The sequence below is a fragment of the Primulina eburnea genome, chromosome 3 (assembly GCF_022965805.1).
Source record: "Primulina eburnea isolate SZY01 chromosome 3, ASM2296580v1, whole genome shotgun sequence".
In the NCBI taxonomy this organism is placed as follows: Eukaryota; Viridiplantae; Streptophyta; class Magnoliopsida; order Lamiales; family Gesneriaceae; genus Primulina; species Primulina eburnea.
In genome coordinates, this window is record NC_133103.1 from 45,854,663 (window position 1) to 45,874,391 (window position 19,729).

The following is a 19,729-nucleotide window of genomic DNA, read 5'->3' on the forward strand; positions in this document are numbered from 1 at the left end:
CAAAACGAGGAAAAAATGAATCTGTGGCTCAACCATTGAGGAGACGAACTCGATCCACCACCCAAATGCCTCATGCAATTCCCCCACTCACTTTTTAACAACATATTTAAGTTTGATGTTCTCCATGAATTCTCTCTATAATTCCTTTATTTTCCTCAGTTTATACGTTTAGTTTTGAAGTCACATAAAAGGAACTATAACTAACGGTCGAATCGAAACTCGCAACGTTTGATAAACGAAGTCGGATCATTCACATTTGACACGAACATGTGCCTGGAACGCCCGTAATTTTCGTGAAAAACATATATATATATATATATATATATATATATATATATATATATATATATGTGTGTGTGTGTGTGTGTGTGTGTCACGAAATTTTATATGAAATAGAACATTTTATTCCCAGATAAATTATGATCATTTACGTAGAAATTTTTATCAAGATATAAAAACAAATACTGCACCTAATAAATTAAGTTTACAATTTGACAATATTCCATATTATCGATCACCGTATATTATTTATCACTGATAACCATGAGAGTTCAATCATATAAAAGATAAATTCTTGATGTTATATTATTGTAATACTGAAATATGTTAAAATGTTCTTTATTTTATAAAATTCTATCATATTTAATATATTTGTATGGTTATATGTATTGTATGGATATATGAGTAAGTATCTCGTAAAACGATTTCACTGAAAAATAATATTTTTGATATAAAAAATATTCTTGTATGCATATCCCCTGCGTCGCTTTTAGATTTTACTTTTTCCTGAAAAAATATGCCCACAGCAAATAAAATCTAAAGCTTGTCTGTACAAAGAAAAATTGGAATCCTCCATAGTTTTTTTTATATTTTATTTCTTGACACAGATTCAGTCACAATTTTATTTTATTTCCACAAATATATGGAATACAAAATTGTGAAGATGAAGAGAGCTTCCATTGCACTTGTAACACATGGAGTACATGTTTGTAACAACGAGACTCACCGAGAAACCAAAGCGTCAGCTACAGCCGTTAAATTTTGTTATGCTATCGAGTTATGCACAACGACGACTATTTGAAGTAGGAAGTACATAAGAAATATGATAAATACCACAGGATTCCAAATTCTGTCACATTGTGAATAAGTGGTGTTGGAAAAGCGAACGAATCTTACCTGCCTTAACGTCCGTCTAGTAAAATGCATGAAGAAGGAACTAGCAAACTACTCGGGAATGGCTTTCTGCAAACTTGCCATATATGTCAAGTATATGGTCCACAAGAACGCAAATGAACTATTCATCAAGGGCTGCAAAAGAGTGGCACATGGAAAATTTTAACAGAAGTTGTTGAGTTAAATGTAATCTCACTATTGCGGATTTAAAGCTTAGAGACTTCAAATTTCTGTACTGAACTGCCGGTATATAAAAATGTCAGGATAGACTTGGAGACGTTAAAGTACCTGCAGATGGACGGGAATGATCTTGTACGTGAAGAAATCACACATCGGCCAATATAGAAGGCCATTTAACAATGTAGGGATCAGGTCTCGCTTCAATCTGGCAACAATCTCATTCCCATTTTCACCTTAATATAGCATTAAAGTAAAGCCATTTCAAAAGGTTGAATCAACACAAAAACAAAACTGACTATATGTATAAGTTTCTTGATATATAGAGAAACCGTTTGTTTCTTAAAGATATGATTCAACCTAGTTTGACAATGTCAACATAACAAGGAAACATTATGGCAACCAAAATCTCCCTTCACTTTTACGACCACATACAGTAAAGCCACATTTCTTTGTTTTTTCAAGTTTTTGTCGCTACCAAAAGATTTTTTAATTTCAAAGGAGGATGATAAGGCCTCATGCTTGTCTTAGAATGGATGCATACTTGTGTAAACTCATTATCTACAGCCAGTTGCATTATTTTGAAATTTATAATAGATCATCTTTGAATAAAAAAATTTGTTGAGCATTTTGGAATTATTCGTTTCAGATTCATAATTTTGAACTCTGTTATACCCAAAAGGTTAGATTTTTTTATGGTCTTCAGATCCTTAGAAACTGTGCTAACTGAAATGATAATGAAACGATGGTTTATATCAAAATCTTTCAATTCATACGTGGCTTATAAAAAACCACAAGGTAAAATCCCACCATCAGGTTTAACATTACCAGCAAGAACATACAATGACAAACCCTAGAAAGATTAATTTATATTTAATCCAATCAGTTAGATTTTTCACACATTCATAGAATTTGATGTTTATCGCTGAAGTAGATGTTTCGACATCTATATACTGCATCCTCAAGTGAGAACAAATAGCTATAACCTCAGAAGTTTTATATTCAATACTTGTGTTTGAATGGCTCGATTTGGATTTGACAATCAATATTAAATGAATGGATTTGAAAATCAATAGATTTGGTGTGATACTTTAACAGAAATTTCAAATGCCCCTGAAATGAGCTAATAATGCATTGGATTTGAAAGGTTTATTTCCAAAATCGTTATTTTATTCTTGTTGCCAAATGTATACGATGAATTTGGAAGATGGATTTTAAATCCATACAGCTCAAATAGACAATCCAAATGTAGCATTGGGGAATATAAATTCAACTAATACAATCAAAATACATCGGAAGGGAACAGATAAATGACATAGATATTGACAGAACGATATTGCTGCAATTTTAGTTTTCAAATATTGCAAAGAAAGGGTAGCCGTAGCATACCTTGAAGAGCTGCATTAAAAGAGAAGAAAATGCCATTTATAGTAGGTCCATAGAAAAGCTGTCCCATAGTCAACTTCTTGAAAGTACTTATGACATCGCGCTTTGGTACCACTCTCCCCACAAAATTAAACCAAAAATGCTGCGACGGACCTAAAATCATCAGCCCAAAACCAGCCATCCTCAATGTCCTTATTGGATCCCATGCATCGTGTGGCTCCATAGTAATTGTCTAACAAAGTTCAGACACAAGTGATCAATAATCTCGATTCATAATGCTTCACACCCCGGTATTTTATAACCACACACAAAAACAAATAAACGTTTTGTATCAACAGCACAATGCACTTTAATCAGTTAAATTTCCCAAAATTTACAACATATAATTTGACATGACTGCACATTTTTTTACTTATGATCAAATTCCGGCTGATAAAATCATAGAAAATGAATTATTGGAGCACACAAATTAACAATATAGCCTCAATAAAGACATTATTTTTCATGCAACAATCAAAGTCTTACGGCTTCATGCCATAATCTTAAATAGTTATGATCAACCAAAGTTAAAGAATGCCAAAATGCACTAACCATTTATACCGATCAAAGCCAATCTTTTCATTAATCAAGCTTTAATATGGCTGAATCTAATCAGAGAAACTTATGAACAGAGGAATTAACAAGCATGTAAAACCACCTGCGAGGTGACATCAGCTGCCGCGTAAATAATGGCCGAAGATATGCTCTTTGTCAAAATCGGACGCGACTCCAGCATGCCTAAATACCAAGCCAGGAGTCCCATGTTCGAATTAGCCGATTTCGACGAATACCGCTTGCACGAAATTACGAAGTACGAGGAAATTCTAAACGGGCTTCCAGAAATATTGGTTCTTTGATGGAGCTCGGACGGGCTGTGGCATTGGCGGTTGTATATGCCATAGAAACGTCGCTCCGGGTGTTGGAGAACAGCGCATTTGGCGAAGTTTGTTATGAAATCAAATCTCATTTTCGTTTCTTAAATCCTTTTTAATCGCGAGAAAACACAGTATTTGACAGAGGAAGTGGAAACTTGCGTGCCTCCGAGGGAAGCTAGAGGAAAAGGGCGGCGGAGATTGGGGAAGAACTGTGGAAGAGAAGATTCAGATTTCACTGTAATGCCTAGGTCTAACAGCGGTGTTGTAATAGACCAAAATTTATAATTGTTAATAAACACAATTTTATTTCTTTATATCGTGAAATATAAAACCTCATATTAAGAAACATATGGTCATAAGAGATTATACAATGTTAGACTCATGATTCAGGATACGAGTGTCTTATTGTTGATATTCTCTCGTATCATCCAAATATCACTTTTATCATTTTCTTGTTAACGATGTCATCTTCACGACTTGATAACATATGATATATTCTTTATTTTGTGGCTCACATAGTCACATGTCAATCACATCAGACACCAACATGAACCGCTTAACACAATTAACTATAAAAGTATTCAGGAGATCAATTAATACCATATTTCCATCATGCAATATTAAAGAACATCAACTTCTTAACCACTTTATATATTTACACATATCAAAAGAATAAAGTTTGTGTTATCAATATTGTATGTAAAAGTTGAAATTCTTCTTTGTTACACTAATTAGATTTTACAAAAGTATAGTATCCATTTATAAATAATATTTTTCATATAATTTATTCATATTACAATATCTAATCCACTTTAAATATTAAGAAATTCATATATACTCTAAAATTTACATAATTAATATAATTATATTATTGTTATTTAAAAAATAATTAAAAATTATAACAAAATAATAATTATAATCTTTATTCATATTAGTAATCGTCATTATTTTAAATTTTTTGATTAAGTTGTTGTGGCAATTAATATCCCAATTGCCATCAAGCACGACAAAGCAGATAGCCTAATCAATTAACTCGACCAAAATTTATGTGAGACGGTTTCACAAGTCGGATTTTGTGAGATATATCTTATTTGGGTTATCTATAAAAAAATATTACTTTTTTATGTTAAAAATATTTCTTTTTATTGTGAATATCGATAGATCAATTTATAAAGATTCACGAGATCGTCTTAAAATAGAGCTGGTCAACCTGATTTTATTCATGTTCATATGGGGCCAATAAAAAATATAGGATCCAATTTAAATTTAATTAAATAAAAAAGATTTTGACTTTTTTTTTAAATCGAAAAAAGGGAGTGGACTCTGTTAATTAGGTGAGATCACTTATTAGTTAGGTGAGATCATTTATTAGTTCATTAATTAATTAGTTATTTATATTTTATTTTTAAAAAATATTTTTTATTGATATCTGCGATTTCATGTTTCATTTAGATATTCTTCCTAGCAAAATAATCGATTCAGGTTCAGTTATTTTTGTATTCCTGACGTAAAAAATCATTTGAAAATTTGAAGATTTGCCGGAGAAGTAAGTATATATTCCAATGTTCCAACTTGTTTCAATTTATTTCTGGTTGTTTTTGTTAGAATTTTTGTGAATGGAGTTAATGTGAGTACTACGTTGTGTGGGTCGAGCAGATGTATGGAGTGTGATAGTGTGGGTCGAGCACGATGATCGGGTGTGTGTTGGTGAGCGTCATCTCTCGACCCACACCGAGACCCACATGTGGGTGTGGGTCGCGATGTGCACACACCTCGACCCACATGTGGTGTGGAAAGTGAAGAGTGGGTCGAGGTGCATCATTTTCATATAGCATATTTTTTAAAATAAATAATATTATCTATAATATAATATTCTCATCTATATTTTGTAGGTTATGCCAACCGTTATTTTCGTTGAGTACAATGGCGAATGGGAAATTAAAGAAGATATATTTAAATGGTGTTCATGGCCGAGTGGTAAGTGGGCAGCGATTCCTTTGGGTTTTGATATTTGTTCTCTGGAATATATAGAAAGTGAGATATACAGAATTATGAATCTAGTTTACACACAAAAATTGAAATTAAGTTATCTTCCTGATGTGAAGCATTGCAATATTCGTCCAATTTATATCGAAGATGATAATGATTTGAAAACATACTTATATTTTGGATGTGCAAAAGAAAGACCGGTTCTTCATGTCGAATTTGAACTCAATGTTGTTTCTCTTGATATCGTTGAACGTTGAAAGTGAAAATATCATGTCACCGGATTTAAATATGACTCATTTGGATGATGAGCGTGTCGATTATGAAATAAATCTGTATGATCATTATTTTGATAGAACTTTTGTCTCAAATGACTATTGTATCAATAATGATATATTAGACGATATAAATACTTCAACTGAAAATATGGAAGAGAATGATGTGAGAAACACAGAAAATGATGGGGAGGATATAGATGAAGTGCATGTGGATGATAATGATGTCAACATCCACCACATTAGTGTAGCTCATGATATTGACACTCATGTTCAAGCTAACAATGATACATATTCATTTACCGATGGTTCAAGCTTATTTATTGGTCAAAGATTTTCAAGCAAGACCGAAATAAAGAAAGTGCTATCCAAAATTGCTTTGGGCTCGTCTTTTGAGTCTGAAAGTGTCAAATCTTCTCGAAATATCTATTCGGTTCGTTGTGTGAATAAAGGTTGCAGTTGGAGAATTTGGACTTCAAAACACGAGAACTCAACAGATTTTGTGATTCGTACATACTGCAACACACACAATTGTGACTTGACTGGAATGCGTAGAAGACATCGACAAGGTAGCTCATCTATCGTTTGTGATATGTTGGTAGAGAACTTTGGAGGACAACAAAAAACACCTCAACCAAAATCTATCATGACAATGATGCGGAACAAAGGGGTTGACATTACCTATTACAAAGCCTTGAAAGGCAAACAACTTGCTCATGATATCTTCAGAGGTGATCCTGAAAGAAGTTTTGGTCTTCTACCTTCATATTTGAAAATGGTTGAGAGAATGAACCCTGGTAGTATCATAGATTTAGTTGTAGATGAGCATAATAGATTCAAGTATTTGTTTTTAGCATATGGCGCATGTGCAAGAGGATATAGATGCATGAGAAAAGTCGTATCTATTGATGGTACATGGTTGAAAGGAAAGTACGACGGTACTTTACTTGTGGCCTCAGCACAAGATGGAGATTTTCATCAATATCCTTTGGCTTGGAATGTTGTTGATGTAGAATCCATTGCTTCATGGAGTTGGTTTTTGACAAAGCTCTTGGAAGTAGTGGTTGATGAGGAAGAGTTGGTGATTATCTCAGACAGACATCCGGGCATCATTGCTGCAGTTGCGGCAGTTTACAAAAATGCACATAATGGTCATTGTATATGGCACTTGTCACAAAATATGAAAATTCGTTGCAAAAAGAAGGGTTGTACCGAAATGTTTATGCGGTTAGCAAAAATTTACAAGCAAACCGACTTTGACTTAGAGTACGAAAAGTTTAAGAAAATATATCTTGATGCTGCAAAGTTTTTGGATGAAAGTGATTCATTTGATCGATGGACTCGAGCATATAGCCCAAGATCTCGATATAACATTATGACAACGAACGGTGTTGAATCAATAAATGCAAGATTGCGTGAAGAAAGACAACTTCCAATCATTGCACTACTAAATTCTTTGCAAACATTGACTACATCTTGGTTTTCAAGGTATCGAAATGCATCCGTCGCATCAACAACCAATTTCACTCCAACCGTTGAATCGATTGTGCGCGAAAGGTTTAATATTGGTCGGGGATATCAAGTTTATGAGCTAGGCCGTCTTGAGTTCGATGTTCGAAGTGCTACAAACAATGAAATTGTGGATTTGGAATCCAAAAGATGTACCTGTAGAGAATTTGATATTGACAAGATTCCATGTTCGCATGCAATTGCAGCGAGTTACTTTTGTGATGTCAATTTTTATTCCTTGTGCACAGAGTATTATTCTGTTATGATATGGTCTTTAGCTTATTCTGAGCCAATTTATCCTGTTCTGAATCAGAACGAGTGGCCACTCGATGATTTGTTAGTACTGCTACCTGTGATCAAAAGAAGACGTGGAAGAAAAAAACAAAACAGATTTCCATCGGTTGGAGAATTTGGTAGAAGATATGATTGAATGATATGTAATTTGTTTGAATTTAAAGACATTGGAGAATTTGGCAGAAGATAAGATTGAATTAAATGTAATTTGTTTGAATTTAAAGGCTATCCATTTGATTTTATTAATATGTAATGTGTTTGAGTTGAATTTTTAATTTTGGGTCGAGGGGGTGGTGAGTGGGTGGAGTGGACAGGATTGTGCTTTAAATTTTAAGTTTGGGTCGAGTGGATGGTAAATTGTTGGGTCGAGTGGTGGTGTTTGGAGTTTGGTTTAGGGTTTTGTTTAGAGTTTGGGTCGAGTGGTAGAGAGATTTTGAATTTTGATCATTTCATAATACATAAGTCATTCTATATATGATTAGAACGTAAATATATATAAAAAAATTTATTTGTGTAAACATTTTAATATGTGTTATATATTATAATTTAAGTGTGTTGGTTAAAAAATTCATAACAATATTAGACGAATGTATCTCTTATCGGGTTGAATTTATGCTCGACAAAAATTCTTAACAATTTTTTTAATTCCAATCAAATTTTTAACAAATTTCATAATAATAGAACCTAAAAAACTCATAACATGTAAGACTCGAATCAAATTAAACTACTTTACCCAAAAATTGAGTATATTGTGTGGCGCAACCCACTCAACCCAAAATTGAGTATATTGTGGGTTGAGTGGGTTGAACCACACAATATATGTGTGGCACGACCCACTCAACCCAATTTTGGGTGGAATATTGTGTGGTACGACCCACTCAACCCAACCCAAAATTGGGTTGAGTGGGTCGAGCCAAAGAGCTACAAGTGACTAGAATAAATCACAACTTGCTTTCATTTTTTATGGTGTTATATAATTGAGCATTTGATGAATCATTCTCTAAATATATTTTTTGTATGAGATCGTTATTAGATTGAATTTAGTAAAAAAATATCACATAGATTAACTAAAAATCAATATAAAGTATCATATAAATGTTTTAATCCAACTATCATATAAATGTTTTAATCCAACGACCATAATTTATCCCAAATACAACAACAACAATAATGCCTAAATTCTTCAATCTTCGTTTCGTTCAATTGATAGGCATTTTCCCTGAACATGGTATAACCTGCTGTCGCTAAACAGTAAACTCCACATTCACCGCTGCAATGAAAAAACAAACATAAATTATACATTGATATACATTAAACAATAATGATATAATAATTTTTTAAAAAAATTAACCTGATTTTTTGAGTAGGAAAATCTTTTGGCCTATTTATTCTCCATCTTTCCGAAGGATCAACACCCAACATATGTGGAAGCATAAGTGACAAAGGGCTAATAAGTGTGTTCAATGTCATGCCCGACCTATCTACGCTGTGGTCAGAATCCATGATTGTGATACATTTATTGTCAGGCAAAACTTTTAACAAAACCCAATGCCCAGGAAGATGAAAGGGTATCAAAATTATGTTGACTTTGTTCCATGGAATAGACGGCCACTCATCAATTTCTGCTCTCACATAGGGCATCAAACATTCAATATTACTCTGACCGCCCTCATTGAAAGCACTCGAAACCAGCTGATGAAAATCGACGTCCATCAATGACACATCCTGTGACATTAAATGTGAGTATGCCGTTTGTAATTGGAGCAACCCTCGACAACATTCTTGAATATGCTGAAAATGATAAAGTGAAATATGTTAATTATTAACTCAACGTAATAAAGAAAAGAAATAAGAAAAAACTTACTGTCTCAGTCAACCAACAACCAGGTGTCCCCAAGTCACGAAACCACGAGCTATCGTAGGACGAGCACATCCCAGATATCCTCATATCTGCCATACAAGAATTAATCTCAACACTTACTCGTGGCCACGATCTATTGGCGAACAATCTAACTCTTTTCTCAAAACTCAATGACATCATATCATTCATAAGAAGATGACGTAGTTCCTCGTCTGTCATAGGCTCTTCCTCCACTGTGAACAATCTTAACTTATGGCCCGAAGTTTTTTCAAAAGCACGAGTCAAAGACGGATCATTCACAAGTCGAGTATTTGGATCCACCTCATCTGCTCTCATGAATGAAATATCTTCAAATCTATGCCTTGATGTTTGGCCTTGATCTGCAAGAATAATACATACAATTTTTTCATTTTTCATACTAACAATTAAAAATCATATAAATATCAATAAAACTTACCAACATTGGCAGTCATTGAAGAAAATTTCTCAAACATATCCTTCAAGCTCGAGATATCGTTCTGCATATTTTTCATTTGATTCTTGATATCGGCTTGGTCCTTTAGTATCGTCTCAACTTTATCCTCCAAACTTGTGAAACGAAGTTCATACGTATCTTCAAGAGATGTATGATCTCTATACATAGATGGAGGAGACGGTTGATTCATGTGTGAAGGACTACGAGATGATCGAGAAGATTTTCTGACTTTATCTCGAGATGATCTGGAGTATGTATGGAGAAACCGTCGATCCTCAATCTCAGTCTGTACACCCACTTCATCCTCTGGGTCGTCCAATGGATTTTGAGTACAAACTACTTTGATACCTTGGCAAATTAACTCCGTAATGCGATGGATTATCACATTATTAGAATCAACAAAATAGACAGTCATATAATGTACGGACAACAGCTCCTCCGTGGTGGGAATGAGCGTCCCCAAAATATCATATATTAATCATTAACAATAAACATGAAAATTAATTAACTGTTAACAAAAAATGTATTAGAAAAAGTAAATAAAATGAATTTTTTGTATTTACCTTGGTATATACATTTTTAAAAGCTTTGTTCACATCATCCATGGAAGGGGAATGATTTTTACTCCATTTTCTAGTCAACCAATGACACATCCGAGGTATCGGTATATTGCGACCTTTCCGATGTCTAGCAAACACTTCAGTGATTGCCGGAAAATATTCATAGGCCAAAATCTAGAACAAAAAAACATATTATTAGTATGATATAAAATAATAAGAATATTTCATTTAATAAACAATATTTAATTACCTGTAACAGATGAATAAGTCCACTTATATGGAAGCTACCGCATCCACTGAAATCTGGATCATCCCCACGGCGTGCTACCAAATTCTCATAGTTTCTGAACTTAGTTTCAAGATCTTTTCTAAGTCCATAAATAACTTCTTCGAAAGCTATGCTACCCCACGGATAGTTAATAAAACTATCAAAGTTATTAACTAATCTAATCCATTCTAAATCGATTGTTTCATATTTATTCTTTCTTTGTCTACCTAAAACACCTACTACGAACAAAAGACAGGCCAATTTCAACTTCTCAATGTCTATCTCTTCCCTTGACTCATTCTCATATTCATCCATTCTATCTATTAAATCCCCCAAACTTATACCGTCACTTCCTCCAAAATGTCTCAACCTAAATTCATCTTCGTCAGGTATCATAGGATAAACGTTTGAACAATTTAGACCCGTTAACAAACAATATTCTAACAATGAAAATCGCAAAGGTCGTTTATGATATATCATCCAAAATTCACTACGTTCACTATTATAAGTTTGCCTGCTGATCAAAAACCATAACGATTGATTCGAATTATTATAATCCTTCGCACATATAATTAAATTACCGAATTGAGTATGCTACACCAAATACTCTATCTCTTTCTCATTTAAAAATGATATAATCTTCTTACATTTCTCAACGTATCTTGATCCTAATGTTAACTTGCATTCAAAAAATTGATTCCTTCCAAGTTTAGTGGGAAAGTAAATCTGCAGACAAAAACAAAACAAACATATTAGTGATCAAAATTTAAACAGCGGGGAAGAATTGGTTCACGCACGACCCAAGACCCAATTGGGTCGTGCTTGGGTCGGCACGACCCAATTCCGACCCAATTGGGTCGTGCTTGGGTCAATTGGGTCGTGCTCTTCTTGAGTCGTGCTCTTCCCCTGAAGAGCACGCTCTTGGGGAAGAGCTTCCCCGACTGCTCACGGTCGAGCTCTTCACGACCCAGGGCTCGAGCCTCCACCCACGGCTCGACCCAAATCTAGCTTCGATAACAAATTCAAATTTCAAAATAAATTTCTTACCAATACGTGATTTTCTCGTTGGATTTCTTGCAGATGAATATTTTCTAGAGTCATCGTTAATATTTAGCAAAAAACCAGAACAATGATGCAAGATGGAAGATGGTTTGAGTGTGCAGCAGCAACAGATGAGGAAAAGAAAATCTTGGGTTGAGGTGAGAAAGAGTGGGTCGCGAAAGAGAAAGGAGGGGATAATAAGTTATTTTTATTAAATTAAATTTTATATATATTATATAAAAAATAAAATAAATATTTAAATATTCTAATGACAAAATTAGGTTTTAAACAAATTTAAAATAAAAGATAAAAAAATAAAATATTCACTCCTTTTTTTTTAATAAATCCTTCCATCGCTCCCGTTTTCCTCATTCTCCCTGTTCATATGCATGTTTCAGGAAAATAATACATTCATCACCAGGCGAAAAATCGAACTCGGATTCCGGAACCGTGGAAAGGTGGCCATAGTCGAAGCAAAATTTGATAAAGCTTGACGGTATTACCAGTGAGGTATAATATAACCTAATTTTATATGTTTTTCAGTTCTATTGTCCTAAAAATTTCAGAAAATGGTTAGTTGTATTCAGTTCTTATATTCGTGTGATTTGAAAAGAAAAAGTGAACTATTTTTACAATCAGGATGCGTGTTTTCATGCGCTGTTTCCAATTTGTGTGACAAGGGAAAGCGAGAACGAATGAATTTGATGTCTGTAAATTAGAAGCCATTGAGCTGATACATCTCTCACGTTTTTCGATTTTTTATTTATTGATTCGTGAACTTATTCTGATTGTCGTTGTTTCCTTTTGTTTTATATTCGTCTAATTTGAATGAATTGATTTGATTTTTTGCTGTAATCCTCTTTAAGGTTTAAGGGTCTTGAACAAGTTAGTAGTAAGCTACTTACTACCTGTGGAGTATTTGTATAAAATTTATAATTCAGTACACATATTTTTTCCATGTCAACCATCCTAGCCGTGTAGTTATTGCTATGAAAGAAGTTGCTTTTCGTGTATTCTGAGGTACGATTTGTTGGAGTGGGATGGGCCAGATGCAGGGAGCACAACTACGGTTGTCTAACATAATTGGGGTACAAAAATAAATTTTGTAAGAATTTCACAATTACCATTTTTAAATTTTTTCATGGGATCAGGATGATCGGCGGGATTGATTGACTACTGCTTATACTTCTGAGGATGACTTTTCTGCAAAACTATTTGGTAATATTATACCCTGTTAATAGTTCTGCCTTCGTTGTTCTTGTAGTACCACCTAGAGGGAAGCAATGGCTAATCATGGGGGAGTAGTGGCTGCACAGATACCCACAAGCTTTGGACATGAGCTTCGAGCTTGTCTTCGCTGCCGTCTTGTCAAGACGTATGACCAGGTTGGCTTTATCCCCATAAATTTATGTGTTCCTGTTTGTTTCCTTTTTTTACTTTTATTTTTTTCAGTGTCAATATGAAATTTAATATTTTCCATGTTCTACACATGCTGCTATTGCAGTTTCGGGAATCAGGGTGCGAAAACTGCCCTTTCTTTCAAATGGAGGATGACCATGAACGCGTTGTTGACTGCACCACTCCCAATTTCACCGGGTTTTACTCTTTTAATATCACTTATAGAATAAATAATTAGTCAGAGAAATGAACATTTTGTTGCTGTAATCTATTTCACAGTATTTGTTTTATGAATCAAATAGGATAATCTCAGTCATGGACCCTGCTAGGAGTTGGGCTGCTCGGTGGCTCCGCATCGGTATTTTAATTGCTATACTATTTTAGAATCATGTTGCTCTCACTTATATAAAATGATTTTCGGTATCACAAATATAAAAAATTAAAGTAGTTGTGAGTCGATGGATCTTAAGATAGAGAAATAACTATCTGTATATCATATCCAGCTTGGAAATTATGCATGAAGAAAAAACGTGTTTGTTTTGATTTTTCCCATTCTTACAGTATGTCTAAAAAACCTTCGATATCACACCCCTGTGTGATGAATTTTGTCTTCTTTCATTTTCATTAATGTAAAGGCATCATGCCCAGTGCAAACAAGTCCAGAGAACTTGGGATTTGTTCCTCATTGAATTAATTCTTCCAAGCTGCAGTGTAAAAGATATGTGTTGCCTCGTATCAAACCTATGCTTTAATCTTGCAAGGCGTCAAAAAATTCTCAACTTAGGCCATCTCCAACCCTGCACCAAAATGGTGTAAAACACCATTTTGGTGCAGGGTTATCTGCTCCAACCGATACCTATTGTTGACGCCAAACTAGTGGAGTGCTACAGTGTTGCACCAAATTTGGTGCAACACTGTAGCAATAGCGTTGGGTTTTTGGTTTTTTTTATTTTTTTTTTGTAATTTTTTTTATTGTCATTTTACTTAAACTTTAAATATTATATAATTAGTTTTATAATCCAATTTAATTATAAAAATGTATTATTTCAAACAATTAATTTTAAAAAAGTGAATTTAAAAAATTTGGATATTTTAATTTAATACATAATTAATAAAGATAATATGATTATGTTAATAAATTATTTGTGATAAATTAGTTGTAGTAAATAAAATAGTATAAAATTTGCCAAGAATATCTTAATTATGTAGTTATAATTAAATTAATTAATATTGAATACAAAGATACAAGTACAAAAAAAATTAAGATTTCAAACACTATTTTTTTGAAAATCAAAGAAAATGATACAAAATTAAATAAACAAACATAAAAAACACTAAATTATTAAAATTGACATTACAATACAACATAAAATAAAATAAGATGACAACACTTCAAATCAAAGATAATGATACAACATAAACGTAAAGAAGATAATAAACAACAAACTATTAAAAATCATACCACAATACAATAAAATAAGGATGACAAGCACTTAAATTTAAAACGGAGGTAAGCTGGATCCAGATCCTCCAATGTCTCCAAAATATTTTCCATAGTCGAGACTATCACGTGCACGTTTCCTTTCTTCCCTCTCACTCAAAATTCTTGACTGTTAGTAATTTATGTTCAAAATATTTACTTGTGTGATTGTAATTTTTTTGAATGATTAGTTAATTACATTTAATCAAGTAATAAGTTTAAGTATTGAAAATGAATATTAAATATTAAAAAATTTTAACGTAATTATAAATAAATATTTAATTAATATTTTAATTCAGTAATATATATAATGAATTTTAATATAGAAATGATTTTAGATACTAGTGATATTTTAATTGTTGTGTTTATAAATATTTTGTGAAGTAAATTATTTTTTGTTAATAAAATAATAGAGAATATTCCGAGAATATTCTTTTTAATGTAGAGTTTAGAGTTGATGGGTTGGAGATGAATTTTATATTTGGTGTAAGAATTACACTATTTTAAAGTTAGTGTGACACTAACATAGCGTAATGGGTTGGAGATGGCCTTAGGCATCACTATAACTGGGGAATTAAACCACTCTGCATCTCCTTGAAAAACCCGAGAATACCTCGGGACAATGCTTAGTTTGTCTCTACATTTTTCTACTTGAAGTCAACTGTAAATTTATTTTTTATCTTTTCCACGGCCCTTATGTCCACATAATAATCATCTGTATTCTCCATTATGCATGCTAGCACAACTATGTTCAAGCTGGCCAATGGTGATTTTTCAGAGCCTCAAACCATTTAGATTTCCTTTTTTTTAAAAAAAAAATTGGCTGCTGTAGACAACCTGTATTTTTTCATGCTAAAGACGGAGGCCATAATTACCAACTTAGGATAGAATGGTTGGGAATATCTATTAAATATGACTTATAATGTTAGCATAAGATCCGGAAGATAGATCACATCAAGGACAAATGTGAACTTTACTATTAGACTTTTTAGGGGAAATGAAGAAGGATTTTCGCATTCTTTCTTCACCATTATTCCTCTTTCTTCCATGAACCTCAAGAGAGATTGGGCTTGCTCATTTTTCATCTAAGTGAACATAATTTCTTTTGCACATCCTCACACTCCCTTTTGCATGCTGTTTTGACGCATACCTCTACATGTCTTGTTAAAATGGAAAGATGTACTATGATTATTTCGTTTGTGTGATTGTTTTGAAACTTTTCAGGAAAATTTGTTCCTGGTTGTTACACACTTGCAGTTTCTGAAGCACTCCCTCACGACCTGCAGGTATGCTATCTTTGGTATACTTCAAGCAAATAAACCCAAAAAATTGTCTTACCCTAATATCTATTAACCCTTCTTCATCGATCCGTTAGCCCTGTGTTTTCTTACGTGGTTTTAAATGTTCTTGCCCAGAAGGAGAAACAAAATAAGATGGCCCCATATTAATTTTGAGTCGGCCAGAGTCATGGCCAATTTTATCAGTGTCACTCGACTTTTTCTGCACGCAGAAAACTCTAGAGTTCTATTTAGTTGATCTTGACTAAAGTAAATTAAGCATGTCACTAGCCGTTCTTGTTCACCATATAGTCATAATATTGCTATTAACGTTCTTTATTTGTCATGTCTACTGCCTGTTTCTGATAAATTATTCGCATGATTGCAGAATATTTGTGAAGACGAGCATGTGCCATATGTTCCACCAAAACGATCATAAGTGATTGAATATTTGCCCTGATGATCATCTCTACTTCTTTAGTATGCATCTGTGGGGTCGTGTCACATAGCTATGTCATTTATTTTGATGATTCAAGAAGCATTTTTGAGTTAATTCTATTTTTTATTTTATGATTAAAGAAGCGTTCTTGATGCTTGTGTTGCATTAATGAACAAGCTAAGCTGTTTAATGCTTCTTCTTTTTCTTCATTTCTTTCAGTCGCATGCCCCTCCTTTTATTGAATTGCTGGTACTTAATATCTGTTGTAGCTGGAACTCACATATTTCAATAATGATATGTTGTTGTTCATTTTAAGTCTAAACTTTCGTAGATTTGATTTTAAACTTCACTCAAAAAGTATTGTACCAGTAGAGATATATTTTATCTTATGAACAAGTGATTATCTCCATGAATTTTCAATGTCGGACTTTGTTTGCATTCCCAGCTATGTCGATCTTGTATTCCATATATACCACGGATGTTTTTAAATCTTCTACTTGAAATTAGTTAGGTGTGGATCTTCATCGTTCATATAGTGTGGGTGTCATTCCAAATGAATGTGGATGGGCACCTAGTGTAGCATATAATCTCCTAAGATCGTCTACAATCATGGCACCACATTGGTGCCACACCATTGTGGTGCCATGATTTTTCACTCCAATCCAGCACCAAAACTGGCGCTGGAGCATCATTGTGGTGCCATGATTTTTCACTCCAATCCAGCACCAAAACTGGCGCTGGATTGGAGCAGCTCTACAAGCGGCTCCACAAATTGCTGCGCCACAATTTTTTTTTTTTAGTTTTTAATTTGATTAATTTAATATAAGTGTTTAATATTTAATTAATTAATATTTTTTCGAAATTTTAATTATAAAATTTTTAATTTTCTGATTAGAAATTAATTAAGTGTAAAAATAAAAAAATAAAAAAACACAGATTAAATTAATAATGCGTTAAAATGGTACAAATTACGAACAAAAAACAACAAAAATTACGAAAAAATAAACAAACTGCGACAACTAACAAACCATAAAATTACGAAACATAAAAAAAATTACGTCAAAAAAAGATTTTTAGTAATACGGTAAACCAGACCCCGATCCTCCAATTATATTAATATTGATTATCATTATATTATCAAATTATAAATAATTAACATAAAATAGAAATATTAATATTGAAAAAAAAAATATTCTTGGAATATTCTATTGTAGTGTAAAATGTAGTGCAATGTGGTTGGAGATGATTTTAGTGTAACACCAATGTAGTGCAGTGGATTGGAGATGGCCGCCTAGGTTGGATTGAAGAAGTCGCCATCAATGTGAGTGATTGATTCATTGAAATTGATCTCAAATTTTTTATTTTTTTGAAAAGATCTCAAATATTTTCGGGTCCTTCAATTTTCAATTAAAACAAATTGTTCATTTTACGGGGTCTGAACTCTGAAGTAATACGAGTTAGAATATTTGATATTTTAAGTTTAATTTAATAAAAGTCAATGCGAAGAGGAATTATAATTGGGCTAAAAGAAGAACATTGGGAAGAGGAATTATAATTGGCCAAAAAGTATATAAGTTTCTTTGGAATCATGGAATGACTAGGTGTGTCGTGAGATGAAGAATTCAGATGAGGAAAGCAAGAGAAAGAAGAAGGGTCTATTCTTAGCTCTTTTGAAGGACGAAATTTCTTGTTTCTGTCAAATGAATGGCTCTTGAAGTTGGCTTAGTTACCAACTTCGTCTGGTTCACTTGTAAAAGGAGAAATATTGTTAATCCTGAATTTTTTTTGTTTAATAAAACTTCAATTGCAAGATGTCTGTGCAAAAGCCATACTTCTTCCTCCAAAAACCAGAAAGACTACCCACCCTATCCCCCCATCATTCCAAAACTTCATTTCATGTTCATGCAAAATGCCTTTACCACCCCATCCATCAAGCACGCATTGTGCCTCCACTCCACCACGATACGCCCCTAAACATAGGTAGGAGCACCCCTATATAATGTGCCTTTACCACTGGCAAACACCACTATCATCACCATCTTCTTTCCTTGCATTTGCATCACCCACATACTGCGGTATCCATTTGGCATTTTCTAGCTCTTTATCACTGCATCCATCACTTTCCCTGAACTTCAGGACATTGATAATAGGGATGAGGTGGTGACTGGTGAGGTTCTAATTTGACGGGGAGCAGATTGTTTATACGTCCTTACATTGATATTTTCCTCAATCTCGAGTATAAATAAGAGTTTGTGCTCTGGTGTTAGTGAGCCTAGAGAGGAACAATGGAGAGGTCTAACATTGTTTCATGGATTCTGTTTTTCTTGGTTATGCTGGTGTGTTCGATTCTCCATAACTATGCAGCTGTTGACGCTACAAGGGAAGGAAGGTTTCTGCACCGTGGGAATCACAATGTGGCAGACTCTATGCAAATGATGTTCAGCCAAGGAGATGCTGATATGGGGCTGAAAACTGACGGATATGGGAATGGGATGGGTAACAACGGGAAAGGTTGGGTTGGTGGATATGGCGGAGGTAATGGGGGAGGTGGGGGTGGAAATGGTGGAGGAAATGGAGATGGATCAGGCTCAAGAGGTGGGGTAGGTGGAGGATTCAGTGGTGGTTTCGGGGGCGGGGTAGGTGGTGGTGGAGGTAATGGGTATGGCCTGGGAGGTGGAGGGGGTGGCGGTGGCTTCGGAGGGGGTGGGAGCTCCAGCATAGGCCAAGGGGGTGGCTATGGGTCCGGAGGTGGTAATGGTGGTGGATGGAACAACGGGGGATATGGTTCAGGAAGTGCAATGGGAGGAGGTAGCAGTGGGTTAGGACCCTATGGTGGAGGAAGTGGTTCAGGCTCAGGTTCAGGCTTCGGCTTCGGGTACGGTAGCAATGGTGGCGGAGGTGGTGGTGGTGGTGGTGGTGGTGGTGGTGTTGGAGGACGAGGCGGGCACTATGGAGGATCCGGAAGTACGTTCGGATCGGGACATGCATGTGGAGAGGCATATGGAAGAACGTCTTTGGTCCCTCCAGGCAATAACAGCTAAATTTCTAATATTTGTGTATGAACTTAATGCCAAAATGAGAATAAGGACCTTTTTTCTGAGCTATCATATCCTTTTATCCTCTGGAATTCTAATATATAAATCACATTTTCAAATTTATTCAGCCAAATTATATAAACGAGTTAGCACAAAGCAGTGACAGTGATTGACAGTGATC

The 19,729-nt window shown here is 34.2% G+C and overlaps 3 protein-coding genes across 6 annotated transcripts; 2 read left to right on the forward strand and 1 right to left on the reverse strand.

Moving 5' to 3' along the window:
- Positions 1 to 898: 898 nt before the first annotated feature.
- On the reverse strand, positions 899 to 3,904 carry LOC140827644 (uncharacterized). The gene is made up of 4 exons (XM_073190397.1): positions 3,434 to 3,904; positions 2,740 to 2,968; positions 1,462 to 1,586; positions 899 to 1,308 (listed from the first exon to the last, which is right to left on the reverse strand). The coding sequence occupies exons 1-4, from the start codon at positions 3,740 to 3,742 to the stop codon at positions 1,225 to 1,227; spliced, it is 747 nt and encodes a 248-aa protein (XP_073046498.1). The 5' UTR covers positions 3,743 to 3,904; the 3' UTR covers positions 899 to 1,224.
- Positions 3,905 to 5,927: 2,023 nt separating this feature from the next.
- Positions 5,928 to 7,850, forward strand: LOC140827391 (uncharacterized). The gene has a single exon (XM_073190052.1). The coding sequence runs from the start codon at positions 5,928 to 5,930 to the stop codon at positions 7,848 to 7,850; it is 1,923 nt and encodes a 640-aa protein (XP_073046153.1).
- A 4,440-nt stretch (positions 7,851 to 12,290) lies between these two features.
- LOC140827645 (transcription elongation factor SPT4 homolog 1-like) lies at positions 12,291 to 16,819 on the forward strand. 4 transcript variants are annotated; one of them, XM_073190399.1, is made up of 6 exons: positions 12,291 to 12,415; positions 13,184 to 13,304; positions 13,424 to 13,515; positions 13,620 to 13,675; positions 16,022 to 16,083; positions 16,463 to 16,818. In XM_073190399.1, exons 2-6 carry the CDS (start codon positions 13,203 to 13,205, stop codon positions 16,511 to 16,513), a joined length of 363 nt encoding a protein of 120 aa, XP_073046500.1. In that variant the 5' UTR covers positions 12,291 to 12,415; positions 13,184 to 13,202; the 3' UTR covers positions 16,514 to 16,818. The 4 variants fall into 4 exon arrangements, with proteins under 4 accessions (XP_073046500.1, XP_073046499.1, XP_073046501.1 ...); XM_073190398.1 differs by having other exon boundaries at positions 12,293 to 12,429; positions 16,463 to 16,816; XM_073190400.1 differs by having other exon boundaries at positions 12,301 to 12,429; positions 13,194 to 13,304.
- Positions 16,820 to 19,729: the final 2,910 nt, after the last annotated feature.